Below are 21,578 nucleotides of genomic sequence, written 5' to 3'. Positions count from 1 at the left end.
GCGTTTCAAGTTATGAACGTGAATATGTTTTATCTTAACAGAGCTCATTTTGACTCACTCATAACCTGTGCCAAAAGCTCGTCTTATTCGAAGAATTTGCAAGGGATATCTTAAAGGTAAATATACGTTTTGCGATTGTGTCATTCATTAAAATAAAATATTAGTATCGGTAGTGGATAAATGTGCATGAATTTATTGCACGCAAACGATATCGTTCAATTTCCGTGTACTAAATCGGCATGATTTTGCTTAATAGCAGGTTTAGTTACATACATTTTTCAGTGAACTTGCACGATGATCCCAAATACACGTGTCCATTTCTTTTATTGATAATCTGAAGTAGAAACAGCAATACTAGTATAGAAGTTTGTTATACAAACAATTTGACCACTGCATAACGTTAACGCCTACAACGAACAATGGCTTAGGAGTAAAGCACAAACTATTCAATTTAGTCTTCTTTATCATAATATTACAGCATGTTTTGCTTCATTCTTATCAGTTTCAGTTTCAATCAATAGTGTTCCGTTATCCGAACATGTTTTTTATAGTTCTATAATATGAAAGTTTTTCACATTTATGTGGACTTTTATATTCGCTGTTTCCGCAAATAATTAAAACAATCTATTAGCCAGCCAACCACTGCTGGTGTTCTCTTATCCCGGTTGATTGGTTTCTGTTAAATTATGTCACTAAACATTTTGTTTGATTCCTAAATTCGCTGATTATGTTAAAACACTTTGGATAAGCAACGTTCAAGCATACCTACTAATCACATTTAGAAAGAGGAGAACTTTGCTTACGCAACAAATTTCTCGCTACAATCTTAAATATAAACACACATTTGCGCTGCGAAATGCCTCTTCCTTAAACACGATTCCATGAGATAGAGTAGTATACTACATAAAATATTCCAACGGAATGTTGCAATGGTATTTTTTTGTCAATATTTTACATAATGTACCCACACACATATCAACATAAAACAAAAATCTCGAGGAGAAGGGGGTGATCATTGGATGTTATGATCAATAATTAGTGTTTATTTATTGTTTCAGTGTTCATCAAAAGCAGCTGTCATATAAGAATTGCTTCTGAAATCCCGTAGTCTATTAATACGAATTCGCGTAAAATCAAAATGACGTCCTTCAACTGAACATCGCATATATATCGCAATGCTGTTGTGTATATTCTTTAGAATTAATGCTTTCGTCGTCTCTTGGAAGGTTGCCGAAATGTGCGATACCTAACCAACACAAACGTTGTCCGTTGTCTGTCCTTTACGCAAGAATGTTCTTATACTTTAATTTTGTATTTGTTATATACCATTGTATGTTTTAATTTAAAAATCTGTACAATTTTACAGCTTCACACATCTAAAAGACATTGAACACTAAAGTTTGTGTTTGTGTTTCAATATCACATTGGACAGGTCAAGAATAATTATGTGGTCCGCATGATGTACAAACAGGTTACTTATTGTGAATATAATGGATGAACTGGTAACAGATAAAGGACAACACAATTGGATAAAAGCGGTTCTTGCCTTACTATGCGCAAAATTAGTACTTTTACCTTTTATGAAAAAACAGTGCGAAATACAGTACTCAAATAGTAAAACATGTGTCAACAAGTTTTGCAAATTGTCTACTTATTCGTGCAACACATGTGTGATTGAAACATTGAAACCGTACCACGAAACCAACTCTTGTCCACTAAGGGCTCGGTACAGAAGGGGAATCAAACATTGCAATTGTATGACAAAGAAAACAATTGCATGCCCTATGGATAGCTCGTGCAGTGTTTTATATGATTTGATTTTAAAGGATCACAATGAATTAGAACCGAAATGGACCAACTCAGAATGTAAAAAGTGGTACTTAAATGGATGGGAGCAATTGAAATGTTTCATACAGATACCTGGATATAAGGACAGAATCAATATTGAAGACGCTGATATAACAGCGTATGTTCAAATTTGCGTAAATAATATAAAGATAAGACAACATCTTGGAGCAGATTTGGATATACTTGAAAAGGTAAGATCCTCATCTCTACAGACTCTGTAAAAATATATTATAACAATGAAAGGCCCGGGTATTTAATATTTAAAGATATCTCAGTATACGATTTTACAAATAGTGTATTTAGTAACAGAAATATGGAGTTTAATTTCTGCATCAAGCGTACAACTATTTATGGCTGCCAATTCGGATAAAAAAGTTGCATCACTTCTTACATTATTATACCTGTACATATAAATACCTTTTTTCTTAACTCATATGGTTAGTTAAACACGAATGTTATATTTGTATTGCTGCATTCGCAAAAACATTTGAAAATAATCCATATATCTTTAATAAAAACAATTCAGCTAACAGATGTCAGCAATCGTTGCGTGTTCCTACAAGTTAATATTGAGTAAAAATAATATATATATATATATATATATATATATATATATATATATATATATATATATATATATATATATATATATATATATATATATACATATACATCTTTAACGGATATCCGTATGCCTTTTTTAATGGAAGTGATAGTTGATACATGTATGTTAATGTTATCTAATTTTAATCACATCGTTCTCATATCATTGAATTTCTAAAACGTTAGCAGACGCATGAGTACGATATTTCAATATATTGAAACACAATAATCGATACGCGATAAATAATCATAGTTAACATCTGTCAGTGTTTATTGATTATTGATCCTTGACATTTTGGTACGAAAAACCTTACGATAGAAACACAACAACTTACACTTATGATGAACCACTATCACTGTTTATATAGTGTCATAAATTATCATTCTAGATGGTTATATTTCGAATTAAAATATCGAGTATACTTTCGTTAATGAGTAGCATACACAGTCAGTTACTTTGGGAAGATGTATCAGGAAAATCATAAAACGCCATCACATATAACAAAAACAACAAAAGCAACGTTTTTACGAAATTCAATTTATCTCTATAACATTTAGTCGTTGCATTGGTGCAAAACTATGTTATTTACCCAAGTACGAATTCATACATGACGCTTAAAACCCCTTATAACGATACATTAAGATGTTGAAAACGCAAATAATAAATGAGTAATAACATTAATAAAGAGAAAGAAGGTTTTTAAAACAAACAAATTAAACTGTCGAAAGACATACGAAAGACACGCAATAGCAGCCATACTGGCGCTTACATCTCTATATAAAGATGTAACAAGTGTAACATAATATAAACACTTAAATGATTGAACATCGTTTCAAGTATAACCGTCTTTATATATGTACAAAAGTTTACATTTATTTGGCCATTAATTGTTAAGACATTTATATTTTGGCTGTTACCCGTTTCTATATTACGTTGAACTTCTTCGCGATTGTTAGACATTAACCTACTTGTTGCGTAATTAAATGTTTATTGGCGTTGTACAAATTGTTTGACATTAGGATGCGTTGACTTTGTTTATTGAATTGATGGTATCATTATATATATTAAGTATATTGAATACTTGTTTTCAATTTTCCTAGTCCATATTCATGTATGCATTTTAAATAAATGAAATTAAATTCTCACGAACTAGTTTGTACACGCCTTTAGCAAATCCAAACATAGTTATATACAGTGAAAACTGGCTGTATGATAGTCTTGATCACAGTGCTTCGTTTGTCGTCATCAGGGAAAAATCATAAATTCTTTGTAAACTAATTGTATACTCACTTTTGAGTGCAAGTAACCGTTGAGTAGATCGGTCTTAACTTTACACATGTTGTTTTGGACAGAAGTTAGTGGTTTCATTTTATAAACCCTTCCCCACGCGAAAGGCCGAAAGGAGAGAAATGGTTATTCATATTTTCCCCAGGTTCGATAAATACTATTACTAGGCTGTGTATGCTCTAATTTGGATTGTATATATACAGCTGATGTGTGTTTTTATTATTCTAGGTTCGTCAAGATCGCAACGATATTTTCCATTCGGGTACATGTAGTCTACCTGACGAATCTCTAAAAAGGGTTGTTGCAAACGTAAAGGACATGCTTAAAATGCGAACACTTAATACTTTCCAATCAGAAATAAAATCCCAGTTTGATGTTTTGCAGAAGGTAAATGCACCTATTCAAAGTTTCATAACTGCGTGCAATGCTGTAGTTTTAATATTAATTTGGTTGTTCTTTTATTAATACACTAAAACTATATTATACATTACTATGGTACAGTTATTGCAATACCCATGTTTCATCCACTGTTCTTAATGAAATGCGTAAGTAATGCCATTATCAACACGAATTATTATTATTTAATTGTTTATTTAATGTTAAATGTGCGATCCTATGTAATATGAATGTGATATATCATATGAACATTCATGCTTTCATCAAACGGTACACGGATAATATGTGACCTAAATACTAAATGTATAAATCTATTTCAAGATTTAATTCATGGATGAATATGATCGGCAAATATATACAAAACAAAATTTAGATATATCTTTTCAGTTGGAGCAATTCCAAATTGAAGTTAACGTTGGTCATGAAATACAAGCCCACAAAGAAGCACTGAGATACATAAATGAAACAATGCAATATATCAAAGAATGCACACATACCAACAACGTAAATACAGACCAACTACGAGTGCAAGTTTCACAATTAGCGCTTCAAGAAGATCAGCACATGAGATTCATTAAAGAATGCTTCAGTAAAATTAAACGTAATATGGATACAATGAAACTATCTTACGAAAGGTCTGCCAGCGTTCTGATGGAACACTTGAAAGATGTGAGCAACATAACACAAGCTGTATCGTCAAAACCAGAAGCTTACGAAAGCCTTTTAAAGGTATGCTCAATGCGTTTTGGTTTAGTTGTTAGCTTATCAGCTTAAACGTAAGAAGTATTACACCATGCTGTTGATTTTCTTGCAGGAACTTGTAGAATGCAAACAAGGTATTTGTGGACTCGAGGTGGTAACACGTGACATACACGACACTGTAAAATCCAATGAGAAGACAACATCAGAAACAAACGCATGTTTGTATAAGTATCAAGCTTACATTTTGTAATTCCGCAAAACAAAATCATTAAAAATACAAACACATTATAAGAATAATGTCTTCTTTTTTGACATCGTTCATTCAATAAATTGCATGCAATGTAATCTTCTACAAAATGTAGATATTATTTTGAATGTATTTTAATAGTCATAGGCATGTAGTTTTTATAATTAAACCGCCCATATTTGATATTGTGTGTTGTATTTGTCGTAATTGTCTTTTTGGTATGAATGTTTAAAAAAAGGGTATTGTGACGTAGTTTGTTGAAGAAACAATGTGACGTAGCATGTTGAAGAAACACAACACATGTAAACGTAGACTGAGTCCAAGTTAGATTGATTTTCGTTTTATTTCTGCTTATTAACACAACATAACGTTTTCAAATGTTTGTAAAATTCGAGATTAAACGCGAAGACCCGCAACGGGCTCCGTCCGCGACAGCAAGCAATAATGCGCCTTCTTTGTTCGGCTGCGCTCGTAAGACTGCCTATTTACTAACCAAATACAGAAGTTTATTTAACATGTGCAATTCTGATTGGCCGTTTGTAAAGCCACGTGTCTGCAACGTAATATGATGTATGCAACGGACACATTATGAATACATTCGGAATTAACTGATTTATGACGATCTTCATGATACGTACATATACAAGAATTAATCAAGTATGATACAAATCCGAAGTTTTCAAAACTTATTGACGTTTGATAACCCGAGGGTTTCTGAAATATTGCCTAGGTGACTGCTTTTTGACGAACTTATGAAATTTGGTTAATTACGTTGCTACAAATTCCGATTTTTATATTATTTCAATACTGCCCAAAATGTTCGTTATGGTACATTGTTCGTGGAATCAAGGAGGTAACTACTAATGTGCACAAACTTGCAACTTCTACCGACAAAAGAGCACTGAAAACAAATGGATATATGCATGTTAAATTTAAAAAAGTACTTCAACACTATTGTTTCTTCTGTTTGCATTCTGTTAAACTCATTTTTACAATGCATTTTCACGGTCAAAGGATACCATGATTTCAATTTGCATAAATTTACTTTATGCTTGCAGTGTTTTTACGTAAGCCTAACTTGTTGTAGTTGTGCACAATATCTCTTAAGTGTCTTGCTGTTAAATGGTAATATTCTAAGAATAATAAACGATGATAATTTTAAAAAGTACATTACAGCAGTTTGTCCATATATTTAACATGCGTGCAGGTGTCAAACGGATGCTACTTGAAATGGAGGAATTGAAGACTAGCTTACAAGTGAACGATATTCAAGGTAAATTTGCTTTTACATATTTGAGAAAATAACCATCCTACTACTCAAGTACTAATTATTTTTCACTAGTTTTGAAATATTGGTTGTAATACATTGTTTAGACACGCGTATTTACTGCATCTTAGAATATCATTTAATATATTTTATATTTACTTATCTGCTAAGTCGACACAAACTGACTCTTTTCTAATGTGTATGTTTACATACAGCAACCAAACACACGGTTAGTTAATAGCTTACTTGAATCAACACGTGTTTGAAATTTTAAACCTCATGTTCTAGTGTTTGCGACGTAATGAACTGTTGATAGATTATTCCTTTTGCTTATTCGAAAAAGCAACATCGTGCAAATTCATCTAAGCGACGATATCGGATAATGCCTAAGATGGAATGCATAACAATGATCTTGAATGTATGTCATATAATGCTTGATTCCATAATGCTGTCGACAAAAAGGGATTTATCTCATTTTTGTATGTACTTTATTTGATCGATTCTGAAGAAGATGTTTTTAACTGTTTTGGTGAATATTAACCAATATAGTGAATAATCCACCCCAAATGATTTGCATTGACCGTTCTAAACCGGCGCCACATGTTTGATTTACTTGCTCTTTAGAAATAAGGCGTATGTTTAGTCAAGTTTTGTAAAGACAATTTGCCACTTGCATTAAAGACTAGTGGATGTTTACAAGAATTACTGTTTCTGCAGTTAACCTTTTATTACATTCCGAACTCACACTTTTTTGTCAATTTTGACTAACACTTCTAACTTTTAAGATTCTTAACAAGTCTTATTGCGTCACATACTTTTTGCATAAAGCAACAATCAAGGTGGCCGCCATTGTTGAGCTATGCAGACGAAAATTGCCATGAATACATGATCTTGCACACAACTGAAAATGGCCGACGTTTGATAATTTTCAAACTGATCGTTAGTCGACTACCTCGACTTAAAGATTGTTTGAATCGTCATAGTATTTCCCTTGACAAATTTTGAAATTGCCGACGTTTGACAATATCGAATTATACAGTACTGTCGGTCATTTCACCAAAGAAATGTTTTGCAGATTAACACTACACTCTAATTAATACAGTGTATCGACATTTTATCGACAGGACGATGAAGACTTCATTTACTTCGAAAAAGCCGATTAATGATTATATTTGATAAACATTTTTTGTTTTGTTTTAATTTTCACTGCCATAGAAGTATTTTTAAATAGCGTATCTCAAATGTTGACCCATGTTTTGAAGAAAAACCAACAAAACTCCGATAAATGTGCACATTGAAATTTATAGTACAAAGCCGTTATTAGTGTTTAATTCCTAGTTTGATTTGTAGTGAAACAAATGGCAAATGTACAGAATGCTGGTGGAAAATGTGGATATACTGTCAAAATACCTGCTGCACCGCTTCATGGAAGTTTGCGATCGCCACGTATTCCTGACGCCTCACTACAATACCGCAATGGAAAAAAGGTTAAACCTACATGTTTACAACATTATCAAGCGTCTTTCCTTTGAAATAGCTTTAACATCTATAATTAGTACTAAAGGATGCAAAATTCTAAAACGGGACGAATGTTAAATATTGTTTCTGACAATATTTTTTAATGTTGGTGTACCAACAACTTCGCTAGCCGGACAGCTCCTACAATTACACATGCTAAACTCTCATTTGGGACCCTCCACGTGGTTGCTTAATGTATTAAGTAACTGTGTCACTATTTAATCTTTACTCCGTCTTATTCTGTTTTTATAGTCCCCTTCAATACCAACACTTAATTAAAACTAAGTTAAACCTATACAGACTAATATGCATGCATTACTTGCTGGTTGTATCTTTGGTCGTCATCAACTTCTAAGACACATTTTAGGCAATATGAGAGAGAGGGGGAGGGAAGGGGAGGGAGAGAGAGAGGGAGAGAGAGAAAGAGAGAGTGAGGGAGTGAGGGAGGGATAGTGACAGAGAGAGCGAGAGAGAGAGATAAAGAGAGAGAGAGAAGATGAGAGGGGAGAGAGACAGACAGAAGAGAGAGCAGCTATCTAGAGATAGAGTCGATATATATATATCTATATAGATATACCTCTCTCTCCCTGGATCTCTAGAGAGCGAGTATAGCTAGAGATTATCTCTCGATATATAGATAGCGATAGAGATATATATAGAGATAGTCGACATATAATACCTATATATATAGAGATGAATACATAATAGATATACAGAGGCTACGACAGACATACAGACTTAGACAGACAGAGATATGATAGAGACCTAGAGAGATAGAGATAGATAGATAGATATAAGATGAGATATATATATATATAATATAGAATATAGGAGAGATAGAGACTATAGAGATATAGAATAAGAGAGATCATAGAACAGTAGACAGAGAGACAGAGAGACAGAGAGAGATGGACGGAGGAAGCTTCCGTTTTCATTGTATTGGGTGTTTTATTTGTTTAATTCGCTGACGCAAAGAGCTACGTTTACTGTTAACAACACAGACAAGGTTCCGAGAGTACGACGTGAACAGGAAAAACAGGGTGATCGCAGAAAAGAAAAGCATGGACCAAAAGTCAATGACACGTGTGGAGAAAGAAAAGCAGCACAAGCCTTATCAACTCTAAAACATGGTACTGTTTTACCTGCCTTAACAACTTATACACGTACACAGGTTTTGCGTTAGGATTATCCTAAGCTGTGTAATACCACAATATTATTTTCAATAATTTTTTCTTACATATATTTGTCATACTTATTAAGGATTTGTATGTACCCAAATGAAGGCATAAATAATTGCTTTACCCGTCCTCTTCCATTTTTGTATGCAAATCCGTCGCAATGTGTGTGTAGAATAACTCAGGGGGTATTAAAAGGAGTAAAATCGAACTTTATATAACGATAGAGGAATTTGAGGGGAAGTTTGGAGTACAAAAAGCGCAACTCCTTTTTTAAAAGTGCTTAGTTATTGACTCTTAGTTTATATTTTATGCGAAACCTAATTCTCGTTGTATGTAACTTATTTAAATAAAGCCATGCACAATGATATATAACATAAAGAGGTAGTTCATAGAACATTAACCACTACTCTCTTATCCTTGAGTCACCTGTTTCGGTCGATGTAATAAATAATCGAAAAAATCAGATTAAATAAAGTAAAGTCGGCAAAATAACAAATACGTACAGCAAGACTTATTCAATCTTCATTTGTTCGTTTATCGATATCGATCAATTGCTTCCCCTTTTTTCCGTCACACCGAGATTCGAACATGACAGCATACGAGGTGAGTTGTGTACAGCGTCTCCTGTTTCAGTCAATTGACCCTATACCTCAATATTTCGCCGAGGGATGTTCAAAAACTTATATAAAAACAGGAGTGTTGTGATTTTGGCGCGACGCCGTGCGACGTCGCAGACGGCGCGAACGTTCACGTTTTAAGACGTCATCATTATTGTTATTGTTATTTTTAATTGTCAGTTGAATATTTCAAACGGTAGTGAAAGGTCGAACCTGGATTTTATTTATGTTTCTTTCTCAAAACCGAAGTACATTTACATTCACAATACGATCGCCGACATTGGTGCCGCGAGAAAAAGAACACGAGAATGATTTTGCAAAAACTACAAACGCTCCGAGATGGCAATAAACGGGTAATTCAGCGATATTTGGAGACTCTGGCAGACGCCGATACGCTATCGCTCACGGAATTCATTGCCACACTCGACGCTCTGGAGAAGAAAGTCACGCAAGTTTCGTTTCTCAACGAGGACATATTATCAAAAGTGGATACAGAAGGCATTGTAGACAAAATATTGGCCACCGACGCGTACATGTTTGAAATCGACATCAAACTTCGCACGTTGCGCACGGTACGGAGTGACAAAGAGGGCGGCCTCCAATCCTCAAGTGTCGTGATGATACCCCGATCCAAACTTCCGGTTCACACACCAAGCGCCCCCTCAGCTGCTGTTTTCCACTCTTCTATGAAACACCCACACTCTGGTGTTCTTCTAAAGACGGCAATTGCTACTGTATGTATTAAGGAGACGGCGGCCGTCGATGCAGCTATCCTCTTCGACGAGGGCTCTCAGAAGTCTTTTATTTCGCAGCAGCTGGCAGACCAACTACACCTTCCAGTTGATTGTACCGACTTAAACATTGCGTCATTCGGTGGAAACACAACTAGAGTACGACACGTTGATCGCAGTACAATCTACGTGAAAACAGACGACAACGAAATAATCCTGGCTGTTCCAACAATAGCGAAACCCATCGACACAAGCCTCACGTCAGTTGCAGCCACATTTCCCTATCTCCGACGGTTGAAGTTTGCCCAACCAGTCTCAGTCGATTCAATGCTAGATATTGCCGTTCTGATTGGCGCAGACCACTACTGGGACTTGGTTGAAGACACTGTTATTCGCGGGAACGGTCCTACAGCTGTGAAGTTTAAGCTAGGCTACCTATTGTTGGGTCCTGTACATATGGGAACTTCCTGTACTGTCACGGTGATCGGTAATGGGATATCGTCCGGTAACGAGAGCGACCGAAACAGCAGCGGTGATGAAGATAACCAAACCAAAGGCTCCCCAATTGTTAAGCCAACCGACTCTAACCGCAGACGGTGGAGGAGCGCGGCAAGGTCTCAACCTCCGGATCCTCTGACTTCACTTCCGGTCCGAATCGCAGATGACTCCACTATTGACAGTTGCTTCATCAAACCCTGGTTACCGCCGGCTGACATCAACGAGATGGAGAACACTAATAATCGCCGACGACTCCGGTTTCGTACGCGGAAAAAGAGTTTTCCCGATCCGCGACGGCTTGATTCATTACCAGACGTAGATGGGTGAAAATCGGAAGTTCCGCATCACCTCATTCCCGACGGAGCCGTGTTCGACTACACACGATTGGAAGTGGAACCAAGCCATGGTGACCGACCGAATAAGAAGAAACTCGAAGAGTGCGTGCGGAAAAAAGTTATAGCCGCAAATGGGAAGAGGCATGAAGAGGCGTGTCAGGAAGGCTAGCAAGCGCGGTGCCCGTAGGTGGAAAGCACCCAAGATTACCATAAATGATGGACTTATTCGCGCTGCACGTGTGCGCATAAGCAATGGTCTGTTCACAAATAGACCTAAAACAAAACTATATCCACTCGAAGTGAACGCATTGACAAGCAATACTCAGTGATAATAGTGTGATACGATAGACATTAGATATTGTGGTGTGATATCTAATCAAAATTGATTTGTCTTATAAACTAGTGTTTATGTTATGTTAATATTACTAAATATGTGTTTTCTATTTTTCGCGGCCGGGAGAATGTTGTGATTTTGGCGCGACGCCGTGCGACGTCGCAGACGGCGCGAACGTTCACGTTTTAAGACGTCATCATTATTGTTATTGTTATTTATAATTGTCAGTTGAATATTTCAAACGGTAGTTAAAGGTCGAACCTGGATTTTACTTATGTTTCTTTCTCACAACCGAAGTACATTTACATTCACAATACGATCGCCGACAAAGCCTTTTGAAAGGTTTTTAAACCGGCTTTGATGTATTTTTTTTTTCATATCATCAACAATTTAACAGTTAATGCAGTATTGGAATGTCTGTATCCAGAATTACAGCAGTGTTTAACTACTATTAGCAACTATATAGACAATTGATATAATACAGGATGATCTGAGATCTTCAACAGAACACAGAAATACATATAACTAAAGAAGAACATCAACAAAAAATAGTTGGAATTAAAGACAGCTGCTCTTCCACTGCCATGTGACATGGGCAGAAGAAGCAATCACCTCTCCTCACAACTCTTTGCGGACAACAAAACTGTAAATGAGTCCTGTGACCACATCCCTCTTTATCACACTGCGCCCATTTTGTAAATATTAGTGACACACAATTGGTCAATTCTAAATGCTTGAACCTTCCACAAACACTTTTCATCATCCTCAACATCAGTTAAACTAAAATCACTGCAGTCAGAGACTGGAAGGATTTGAAGTCCAGATGGGCCTGGGTTGGAGTTTTCTTGCAGTTCGGACACTTTGGGTATTTGTTTTTTGTTATTGTAGCAGATACTTTCCTCTTTGTATTTGTTGTTGGATTTTTTTATTCACAAGTTTTGCCTGATCTGTACTTGAATTGACAGTTTTGTGGTGGTCCTCAATTTTTTATACAGGGATGTCTTCAGTGAAGGCCTTTCCACCAACAATTGTACTTAAATCTCTCCTCTCTTTAATATTGTCCACTGATTTCATTTGAATGCAGTCCATTTTATTCACATCAAAATCATATTGACATGTATCTGAGTCAGTGACAGTTAATTCCTGGACATCATGCAACTCTATGGGCTCTGCATTACATGGAGATGGAGCTTTAGCTTTATATACTTTTGCTGGTTTGAATTGGGCCGAATCTACTGAAGTGGGATTGAATGGGAAAATACCAGATTTCTGAAATGCTGACTTGAGGTTATCAGGGACAAAGCATGAATATATGCCTTACATGCCAGAGAGCAGATGTTGTACCTCGTAATTCTGGATGAAGGATTCTGACGCATGAACTTGTGGCATTCGGAGTTAAACATTCGCTGATGAGGGCCGAAATAACCAACATCCAGGGGCCGTAAAATATGGCTGGTGTGGGCTGTTAGGACAAACAATATAATATTATGCTCTTTTGCCCAGTTTATCAAAGGCAAAGAGATGTGGGGCTTGTGCCCATCATACAATACCAATATTAGTTGGTCCTTGTCTCTCCCCTGCACATATTTGAGAAAATGGTTTTGAAGGTAACTTTCAAACACTTGTTTGACCATCCTGTGGGAGTAACTGTACCTTCAGCTCCAGGTATTCTTCCTTTTAGCAGTACCTACCACATGCGTTTCTCTTTGACAACAAAATATGGTGGTATTTGTGCTTCCAAAGCATCCCCACACCCAATAACAGTTGTAGTAGCTGTTCTGATATTGTAGCTGGTGTTGTGGTTTCCCTGCAGCCAACTACGAATTGGAGACACTGTTCTGTGTGTAGGCCTTTTTCATCAACATTATACATAGGTTGTGGTTTGTCAATCAAACTGTGTTTAAGTAGAACATTCTCGAGTTCTTTGAAATACGTGGTCACTACCTCTTAGCTGGTTGCTTTAGCCCTAGCCAACGACAAAGCTCTTGGTTTCGAAACGTTAAGTTCTGGCCACCGTTTCATAAAAGTTTTTACCCACTTCTTGGAGACGGGATGTTCTTTGTCGCGTTTGTGTAGGCAAACCGCATATTCTGACGCCATGTTAACAACTTCCATCCGAATGAAGCCACATTCTACACTAGCCATAAACTTTAAATGGTCAATGAACATGGCTTCTTCCTCTTGGGACAGAACGGGAGAGGATCCTGATGAAATCATTTCTGGATCGACTCCTCCCCTTAGCCTCTGTCTAAGTGAAGTAGTTGAACACCAAATTGTATGGATGCACTACACACTGACATCTGCTGTTCCTTGACAATTCTAAATGCATTCGTCATTGCAGTTGGGGAATACAGCCTGTATTTTGAGGATGACTTGAGTGGATACCTGACAGGATAGGACTGAAAATAGAGGGCAAAATGGTATTAAGAACAACATTTTTATTTTGGGCATTTTTGAGTATCATTTAATTTGATAACTAGTTCTTTTATAAAATTCACAGATCACTAAAATCATTTTTTTTCAATCACAAGCTGAAGTGTCCTGATTGCATAGGTCTGCTATTTTATTGTTAGAAAATATAAGGTAATGAAACTTTGTGAACGCCCCTTGTACCGCCATTTTGGATTTTAACCACATGACAGTCAAGTGACTTTGACAGCAGACGCCCAAATCCTCCCTCTGCATACTCGGAACTTTCAAAATCGGATTTGTTTATATGTTTTTGTTCATTTTATAAAAAGAGCAAAAAAAGTAATAGCAAAAATGATAAAAATATAAATGGTTATCAATTGAAATCGGGATACTTACTTGTTTCGTCCTCATTTTCGAAAGAAAAATGCCACTAGCAGTCGGTGTTGACACTTGCTATGTACACAGTAAACGATGACGTCATTCGTAACTTGGATAGAGCGTACGCGCGAAAAATCTACGATCGACCGAAACAGGGGACCGACCGTAACAGGTGACTGAACGATATATCGTATTTTTGAAGTGTTTTCCCTTTGCTTATCGATGTGTTGTTTCAGATCAAGGTGATGTCTCGATAACAAATTCCTGCGTAGTTTTGAAATTCAAATGCCAAGTGAATCAGGATATAAACCCAGATTTCGTCTGCGGTCAGTTTCATGCTGGAGATCATTAGCGCATTCTACACGGCAGACGGCACATACTTTGTGTATAACCAAATTAGAACTGCCAAGGCAAAGGAAATATCGCGAAGTCAATATTACTCCAATACGGCAGTAAATTGTCTCTTTAACCGGGCGACGATAATCAAATTCAGATTCATTTGAAACCAAACAATTGGACATAATACAATATGAATGTGTGCAAAACGTAGTAAAGGAAATAAGTTTTAAGCAATTAACAGATTTGAAATACCACGACTAAGGCCGAAAGTTTGTGCAAGTCGTCAACAAACCATCTATACGAAATAACATACACGCTTTGTATTGTTTTTCAGTATTAGTTCTTAAGCAAGACAGTTATACCACACAACTATTGGTTCTATATCTTCTCTGTACGAAAGTCTACTAAATTAAGATATAGCAATTTAATGTATGGTTGAACAAGTTTGTTTGATACATGTATTATTATGTTATTGTTGCTTCCCTGCTTCCCTTTTTTATTCTTTTGCATGAATATGTATGTGGTACATTTGCCCAAATTGTACTTTTGCATTTGAAATTTACAATATTGGAATAGTCGATACGGATTAGAATTGTAAATAAGTTTTACTTTAACAATGTCGAAAAGGTGTATAATAAATTTTTAACGGTAACACTTGAAAACATATTATTAGTTACGAATTATTGTTGTATATGTGTTATGTTTTTTATGCATCATGTTAATTTATTGATTGTTACGTTTTGGTTGATTATTTAATAGTTTGTTTGAGTCAGTTACTACAAATGTATCATGCCACCGCGTTGATTGTGCCTGATATAACGTTGCCTGATATATTTTCATATCATGGTCAACAGAAAGTCCTTATATCAGTATTGTGTGGAGGATGGTCATATTACTCGGAATCAACTATAACGCAATCATTTTTAGTAAAATAGAATCAGATACAACAGAACAAACTATTTGATACCAAATGTAATGCAACATCCATTTGTTATTCTAAGTATTTTAGGATGTTGTAATAAATGATGCTGTCTGTGATATTTAAATTATTTCTTACGAATTTTCAATAGTGTATTTTTAGGAACTCATAATTAATAATTATATATGTGATATTTAAAGTATCAAAATGATCTGAGATATATTTGCATAGTATTTAATCTATTTATTTAAATGATGTTGATCTTTTTTTATGCCATTTAGTTTATTATTTGTGTCAGTGCCACTCTGTGTCATGCCACCAGCACAAAGGACCACAATGGAAATATGGGTTTACTCATTTTTGTGTTATCCTTGGTGTTGGTGTGTATGTCATGGTATATTAAGTTTCATGTATGTGATATTTGTATGCATCGTACATGTTGTAAATGCCCATGTATGCATTCCTTGTCGAAATTAATCTATCTATCTGAGATGTAATATATTTTAAACACAAAATGCAACACAAACAACACAACACACTTTTTACAAATATTAAGCGCTTATGCCATGACGTCATTATTAACATGTCAAAGACAAAAGTCATATTCTTTCGTGCTAAAACTGCAGCTTTTTAGCGTTTTTTATCATCATGTCTTTAAAATCGGGGACGTAGAGGTATGATAAACAGAAAAACAAGTTATTGCCTGAGCTTTTTGTAATATATTCGGCTCGGCAAGACTCGCCGTTATATTATTCTAAGCCTTGCCTGATATATTACAAAAAGATCAGGCAGTATATCTAGCTATCAGGGTTAGATTAGTCAATGATTAATATCCAACACTGTAATGAAGAAGAGCTGAGAAGATTTGTTTTCTAAATCACCTGCTTAATAGTTTCAAATTACACAATTTTAAAGGTCTTTTGAAGAAATACAAAACATGGTTTTACTCTTTCCATTTCTAAAGTTGTCAAAATCTGAAGATATGCGTTAATATTGATTAGTGTATTAGATATTGAAAGTATCTTTATTTGTAAATACTATTTTATTGACGTTTATTAAAATATTAAACAAATTTACTATGTTATTATCCAGGTTTAAAAATGGGTATTTGATGAAATCTGTATAGTATTATTCCGTGTAATCTTTTAAAATATATTAAAAGAGAGATACAGCCCATTTTTTTAATCAAGCTACTAAATTGAGATAACTATGTGATGCAAATAATATATATTTCGTCATTTCAGCTACATTCGAAAGAACCCAAAATTGACAGATTGAGGAAAGAACTATTACATGCACCTAACGTTTTGCATGCATATTAAAATATTTTAAATATGCTCAATTTAGAAATACATGTACAAGTATAAACAAATGCGAAGTTTGTTAAAAATTGAAAAAGCAAAACTGCTAGGATGATGAATTAATAAAATCCTCATTTCAATACTCAGTCAGCGATATCTCTCCGGATGTATTTTGGTCACAAATATGTGTCACGCGTACGTGCTAGAAAAATACAACTTAATAGCCGTATTTATCAGCTTGATTATTTCCCTCTTTGTTTTTATTGATAAAGTGGCAAAACACTCCTAAAAGTAATATGTGTATATACTTTGTACTATAGTTTGTACTAATTCTAACAAAGCACATGTTGTATTGTTTGTTTGTTTGCTATAACGGGCTTAACAACGGGTGTTCTCAATATCGCAGGTAAATGTTTGAATGTTTTGTTCTTGAGATGTTTTTTATTGCTATATAAGTATGTTAGTCATGTGAAAAAATGCATTAGGATTTGACTAATGATCAAAATGTTATAAATATGTATTAGCAAATAGACGAACAATAAGAAGAACAACGGACTATGTAAAGTTACCTATTTTATTACTAACCCTTACCAAAATGACTTACTCCCGCTTATATGTGGCTTATATGCGAAGTATAAGGGAGTTATATGCGATTAATAAACCGCTTATAAGTCGCATATAAGCATTCAAATATCTTGAATAAGCGAGACATAAGTCTAAGGCAGTTATAAGCGAGATGTAAGTCAAGAAATGTTTCGCATATAAGCGGATTATATGCGGTTTATAAACTGCATATAACTCCCTTAGAACATAGCCAAAACTATCCACTTTTTTCTTTCGCTTATATGCGGCTTATACATCGCTTATACGCCGCTTATACATCTAATCCAAGCCTCAAACAGACCAATCAGTTGATTGACATTTTTGTTACATGACCCAAATTGATCAATCAGATCAACAACAAGTTTGAAATTTTCAGTCAAACACTGGTGTGTGCCTTTTTAATGATTTCTAACAATGATGCCCCATAAAGAGGTAAATATATAAATCTTTCTAATCAGATACTGTTCATGATGTGTATTTTATTGTAATTTTACAAAATAACACATTCATTTTGATGAATAAGGTATTAAATTAGGACATAGACATGCCACATTTTGTCAAAAAAGGGTGGTGTAATGGTCAGTGTTTTCTTGAAAACAATGTCATAAACTCAATATAATAATTGGTAAGATTTATCTATTCTATTAGATAAAATAATGATATTTAACGTTTGAATGACGTCTGTCTGATTGATAAAATGTTATCTTGACCTTGAGTTTTATGCGTACGTGACGTATTCGTTGTAAAAATGTAAGAAATTGTATTTGTTGTAAATGATGTTTGATCGCCGGTTAAGTGACAAATGCTATTGTAAGTTATTACTCCTTTTCTAAATATATTTTAAACTTTTATTGGTTGCAATACACTCGTTGAAGGCTTATCTTTTTGTTTATGTAACATTTAAAGCATGACAACTTGAATAAATGGAGTTTATGACACAATAATTGTTGACAGCTTCCCCACCCACTTGCAGGTGTGATGAACCCTTAAACCGATAAAGCAGCAACAATTTATGTTGCTGTGATCGGTAAAAGTTTTCCGGCATTTACCATTTTTTAGCTCTACTGACTGGCCGAAAGCCGGAAGAACTTATGTGATGGTATGGTTTCTCTCGTCCGTCCGTGGGTCCGTGCGTCCGTCCGTATAAGCTGCTTATATGCAAACTGCTCAATTTTTTATAGCTCGCATATACATTGCTTATATGGCGCATATAAGCGGCTTATATGCAAACTGCTGAATAACTTTATAGTCCGCTTATAAACCGCGTATAAATCGCATATAACTCCCTTATACCCCGTTTATATGTATCCAATTTTTATATGCGGTTTATACGTCGCTTACATCTCATTTGCATGTAAAATCCAAACATGCGGGTTATAAGCGACTTATATGCCAAACTTGTAAACCGCGTATATGCGACATATACTTTTTTGGTAAGGGAATAGCTGGCATTCTTTTTTGATTGGTTTAATTGGGTTGATACCTCGCTTTGCCGCATAGAAAATGCTTTAATTGTTTATTATGTTTAATTGGCAATCAAATCATGCTTTTAACTACAATGATATGAACTTATCTGAATAATTTATTCAATTTTATAATTTAATTTGCGCTATTATTAAAACTATAAACTTTTCCATAAAACTCAAGCGCGCGTAATGTAGTTGCTTGATTAGCGATAACGTTTTGATTGTGTCATATACGCAACAACATTTAAATTAAGTCAATATTTAGTCCTTTAAAGCGGGTATATACGATCTTGTCAAATATTTATTAATTAATATAAAATGTGTAAAAAAAACTTATTATACATATATTTCAATATAAACTAGAATAAAAGTTTAGAAGAACATGTGTCGAAAAGTGCTAAATAAGCAAGATATTTAATTCTGAAATCGAAAAAGGCTGTACAGCCGAATTCGCCAGCATGCATATCATGCATATACGATGTGAATCTAAATTTAGTTTAACGGTTCATTTGAAATTCCTGCAGCAATATCGATTCATACGACACACGAACACTTACTTAAAAGACGAATGCATCGGTTATTGTTGGAAAATATGTACGAATAATCTTCGTCACAATCGGCCCGGGACGCTAATTTGTATTTGCTGCATTTTATGAAATTCGTCTTAAATGTATTATTGTTATTGCATATTGTGTGTTATTTTAACATATTTGCATCAATATATAACAATTAAACACACATATAAATCGTATAATCTCGCTTTAAACAAGTCTGTTATAACGTTTACATTTTTCATCTTAAAAAGAAGTGGTATGTCACTATGATATGTTTGTTTGCTTAAATCTAACATGCTATAATCATTATGTGTTGTATATACATTTCATAATTCGAATTGCTTTAAATTTGATTCAAACATTTTTTCATGTTTGTATTACTTTAAATGTTGATTGCTACTGTTAAGTTGTTAAGCAGTTTGTAAAAAAAAATGTATTGCCATTGGTTTTGTGTCTTGATTCTTGTTTCAATGAAATAAGATAATTTATTTTCAATTGTTTTAATATGAATGATGCTGAAAATAATATGTTATTGTTGCGAATATAGTCTTTTTATTATTTATATACATTGGACACATGCTTATTAAAACATACTTATACGTAAGTGGCATGCCAATATATATAAGCATTTCTCATAAATGTCATAGTTGCCTGTTTTTACGGTTATACGTTTTGATACACCCGAGGTGTCACAGTAGCGCGTACCTTTTTATCTACTGCCTATCAAGTTGTTCATATGGATGACATTATTGTACTATTATTTTTTTCACAACCAATTTGAATCTTGTTAACACTACAAGAGCTTAAATCTTGAAGTAAGAAAAATATTGTATCGTATTTATTTTCTTTAAGGGGAATTCTACTATTTACCAGTTTCTTCAAGTTTGGCTAGGGACGCAAAGTAGGACCTTCTAATTGTGGAAGCCATTGGTAATAGTCAATTATATGCATTTTTGTCCTGAAAATTATGTTCAAAGTTTAACATCGTCGTCGAAGATGTATCACATATAAGGAAATTAATTTTACACATGTTTCATCATTTTTTCTAATCGAAAAAGTTAATCTTTGACACTCACCCTGCTTTGGCAAAATTACATTTAACAATAAGGCAAATATGTTTAAGGTTAGTTTAAGTCAACATACGGTACAGAAATATTTTATCGATGCTTGCTAATAATTGGGTTAGGATTTTGCATGGTATGGTATGATGTCGTGTAAGTATGCACTTTCAATCGGCATATCATAATGATCGTTTTCTAAATGTTTGATTTTTTCACTCCGTCCATCTTCAATACTATCCTTTTCTGCCGTTTCGCGAATGTATGTGTTTCACAACGACCAATCGTTGTTCGGTGCATAATTTGTATCTTCTTTCGTCTTAGTCATGGCATTTCGAAAGAATGTACTTTTCATATTATCTTGCGATGTTTCAATATTAGTATCCGCGTTTTTTGTTTACTATGTAAGATTGTATGTACTTTATTTGAACACATATTCGTTGATAATCTTTTAAAGTAGCCATGCCCCAGTCAGTAGGTTTATTATTGGAATTTGTGTGTGTGGTCAGCATTTCTCAACGAGAGAATCATTTACTACAGATGTACTGCGTACTGGCTTATTCATTTTGCAAACAGTCTGTGGATCAGTTGTTAAATCCTCGCCTTTATTAGTGCATCTTTCCATCTTCAAAAAAGACACAACGTTAACTCTATGATAAATATAATTATTTATGCAAAAATGCATTCGTTTGCATATTGTTGTTGCATGCATATTATTTAATTATTTTACATAGACAGTCTCAATCTCTGAATCCAAATAAGAGTAAGAGAAAATAGAAAAATTCTACAACAAGCAAGAACAAATTACAAATGTATACAAGATGTAACCCTTTGCTTTGTTTTGCCTTTGTTGTTTTTTGTATCAAACATTTGATTTAGTATCGGAACTGAATATTCATTCTGAATGTTAAATATAACTATGTTTGCTTGACATAAACTGTTTCATTTACAATTAAAGACCGTTTATATTCACACAAAAACGCATT

The 21,578-nt window shown here is 34.5% G+C and overlaps 2 protein-coding genes across 3 annotated transcripts in view; both read left to right on the top strand.

The window, feature by feature from the left end:
• LOC127867345 (uncharacterized) overlaps positions 1-21,578 on the top strand; it is a 209,796-nt gene that overhangs the window by 35,589 nt on the left and 152,629 nt on the right. The gene's annotated exons all lie outside the window — the stretch shown is intronic.
• On the top strand, positions 43-19,959 carry LOC127867337 (uncharacterized). The gene is made up of 9 exons (XM_052408424.1): positions 43-116; positions 1,367-2,039; positions 3,968-4,126; positions 4,523-4,864; positions 4,950-5,055; positions 6,292-6,357; positions 7,702-7,838; positions 8,871-8,999; positions 14,589-19,959. The coding sequence occupies exons 2-8, from the start codon at positions 1,491-1,493 to the stop codon at positions 8,991-8,993; spliced, it is 1,482 nt and encodes a 493-aa protein (XP_052264384.1). The 5' UTR covers positions 43-116; positions 1,367-1,490; the 3' UTR covers positions 8,994-8,999; positions 14,589-19,959.

Source organism: Dreissena polymorpha, chromosome 2 (genome assembly GCF_020536995.1).
Source record: "Dreissena polymorpha isolate Duluth1 chromosome 2, UMN_Dpol_1.0, whole genome shotgun sequence".
Lineage (NCBI taxonomy): Eukaryota > Metazoa > Mollusca > Bivalvia > Myida > Dreissenidae > Dreissena > Dreissena polymorpha.
Note: the sequence above shows the minus strand (reverse complement) of the source record. Positions and strands in the feature narration are given on the sequence as shown.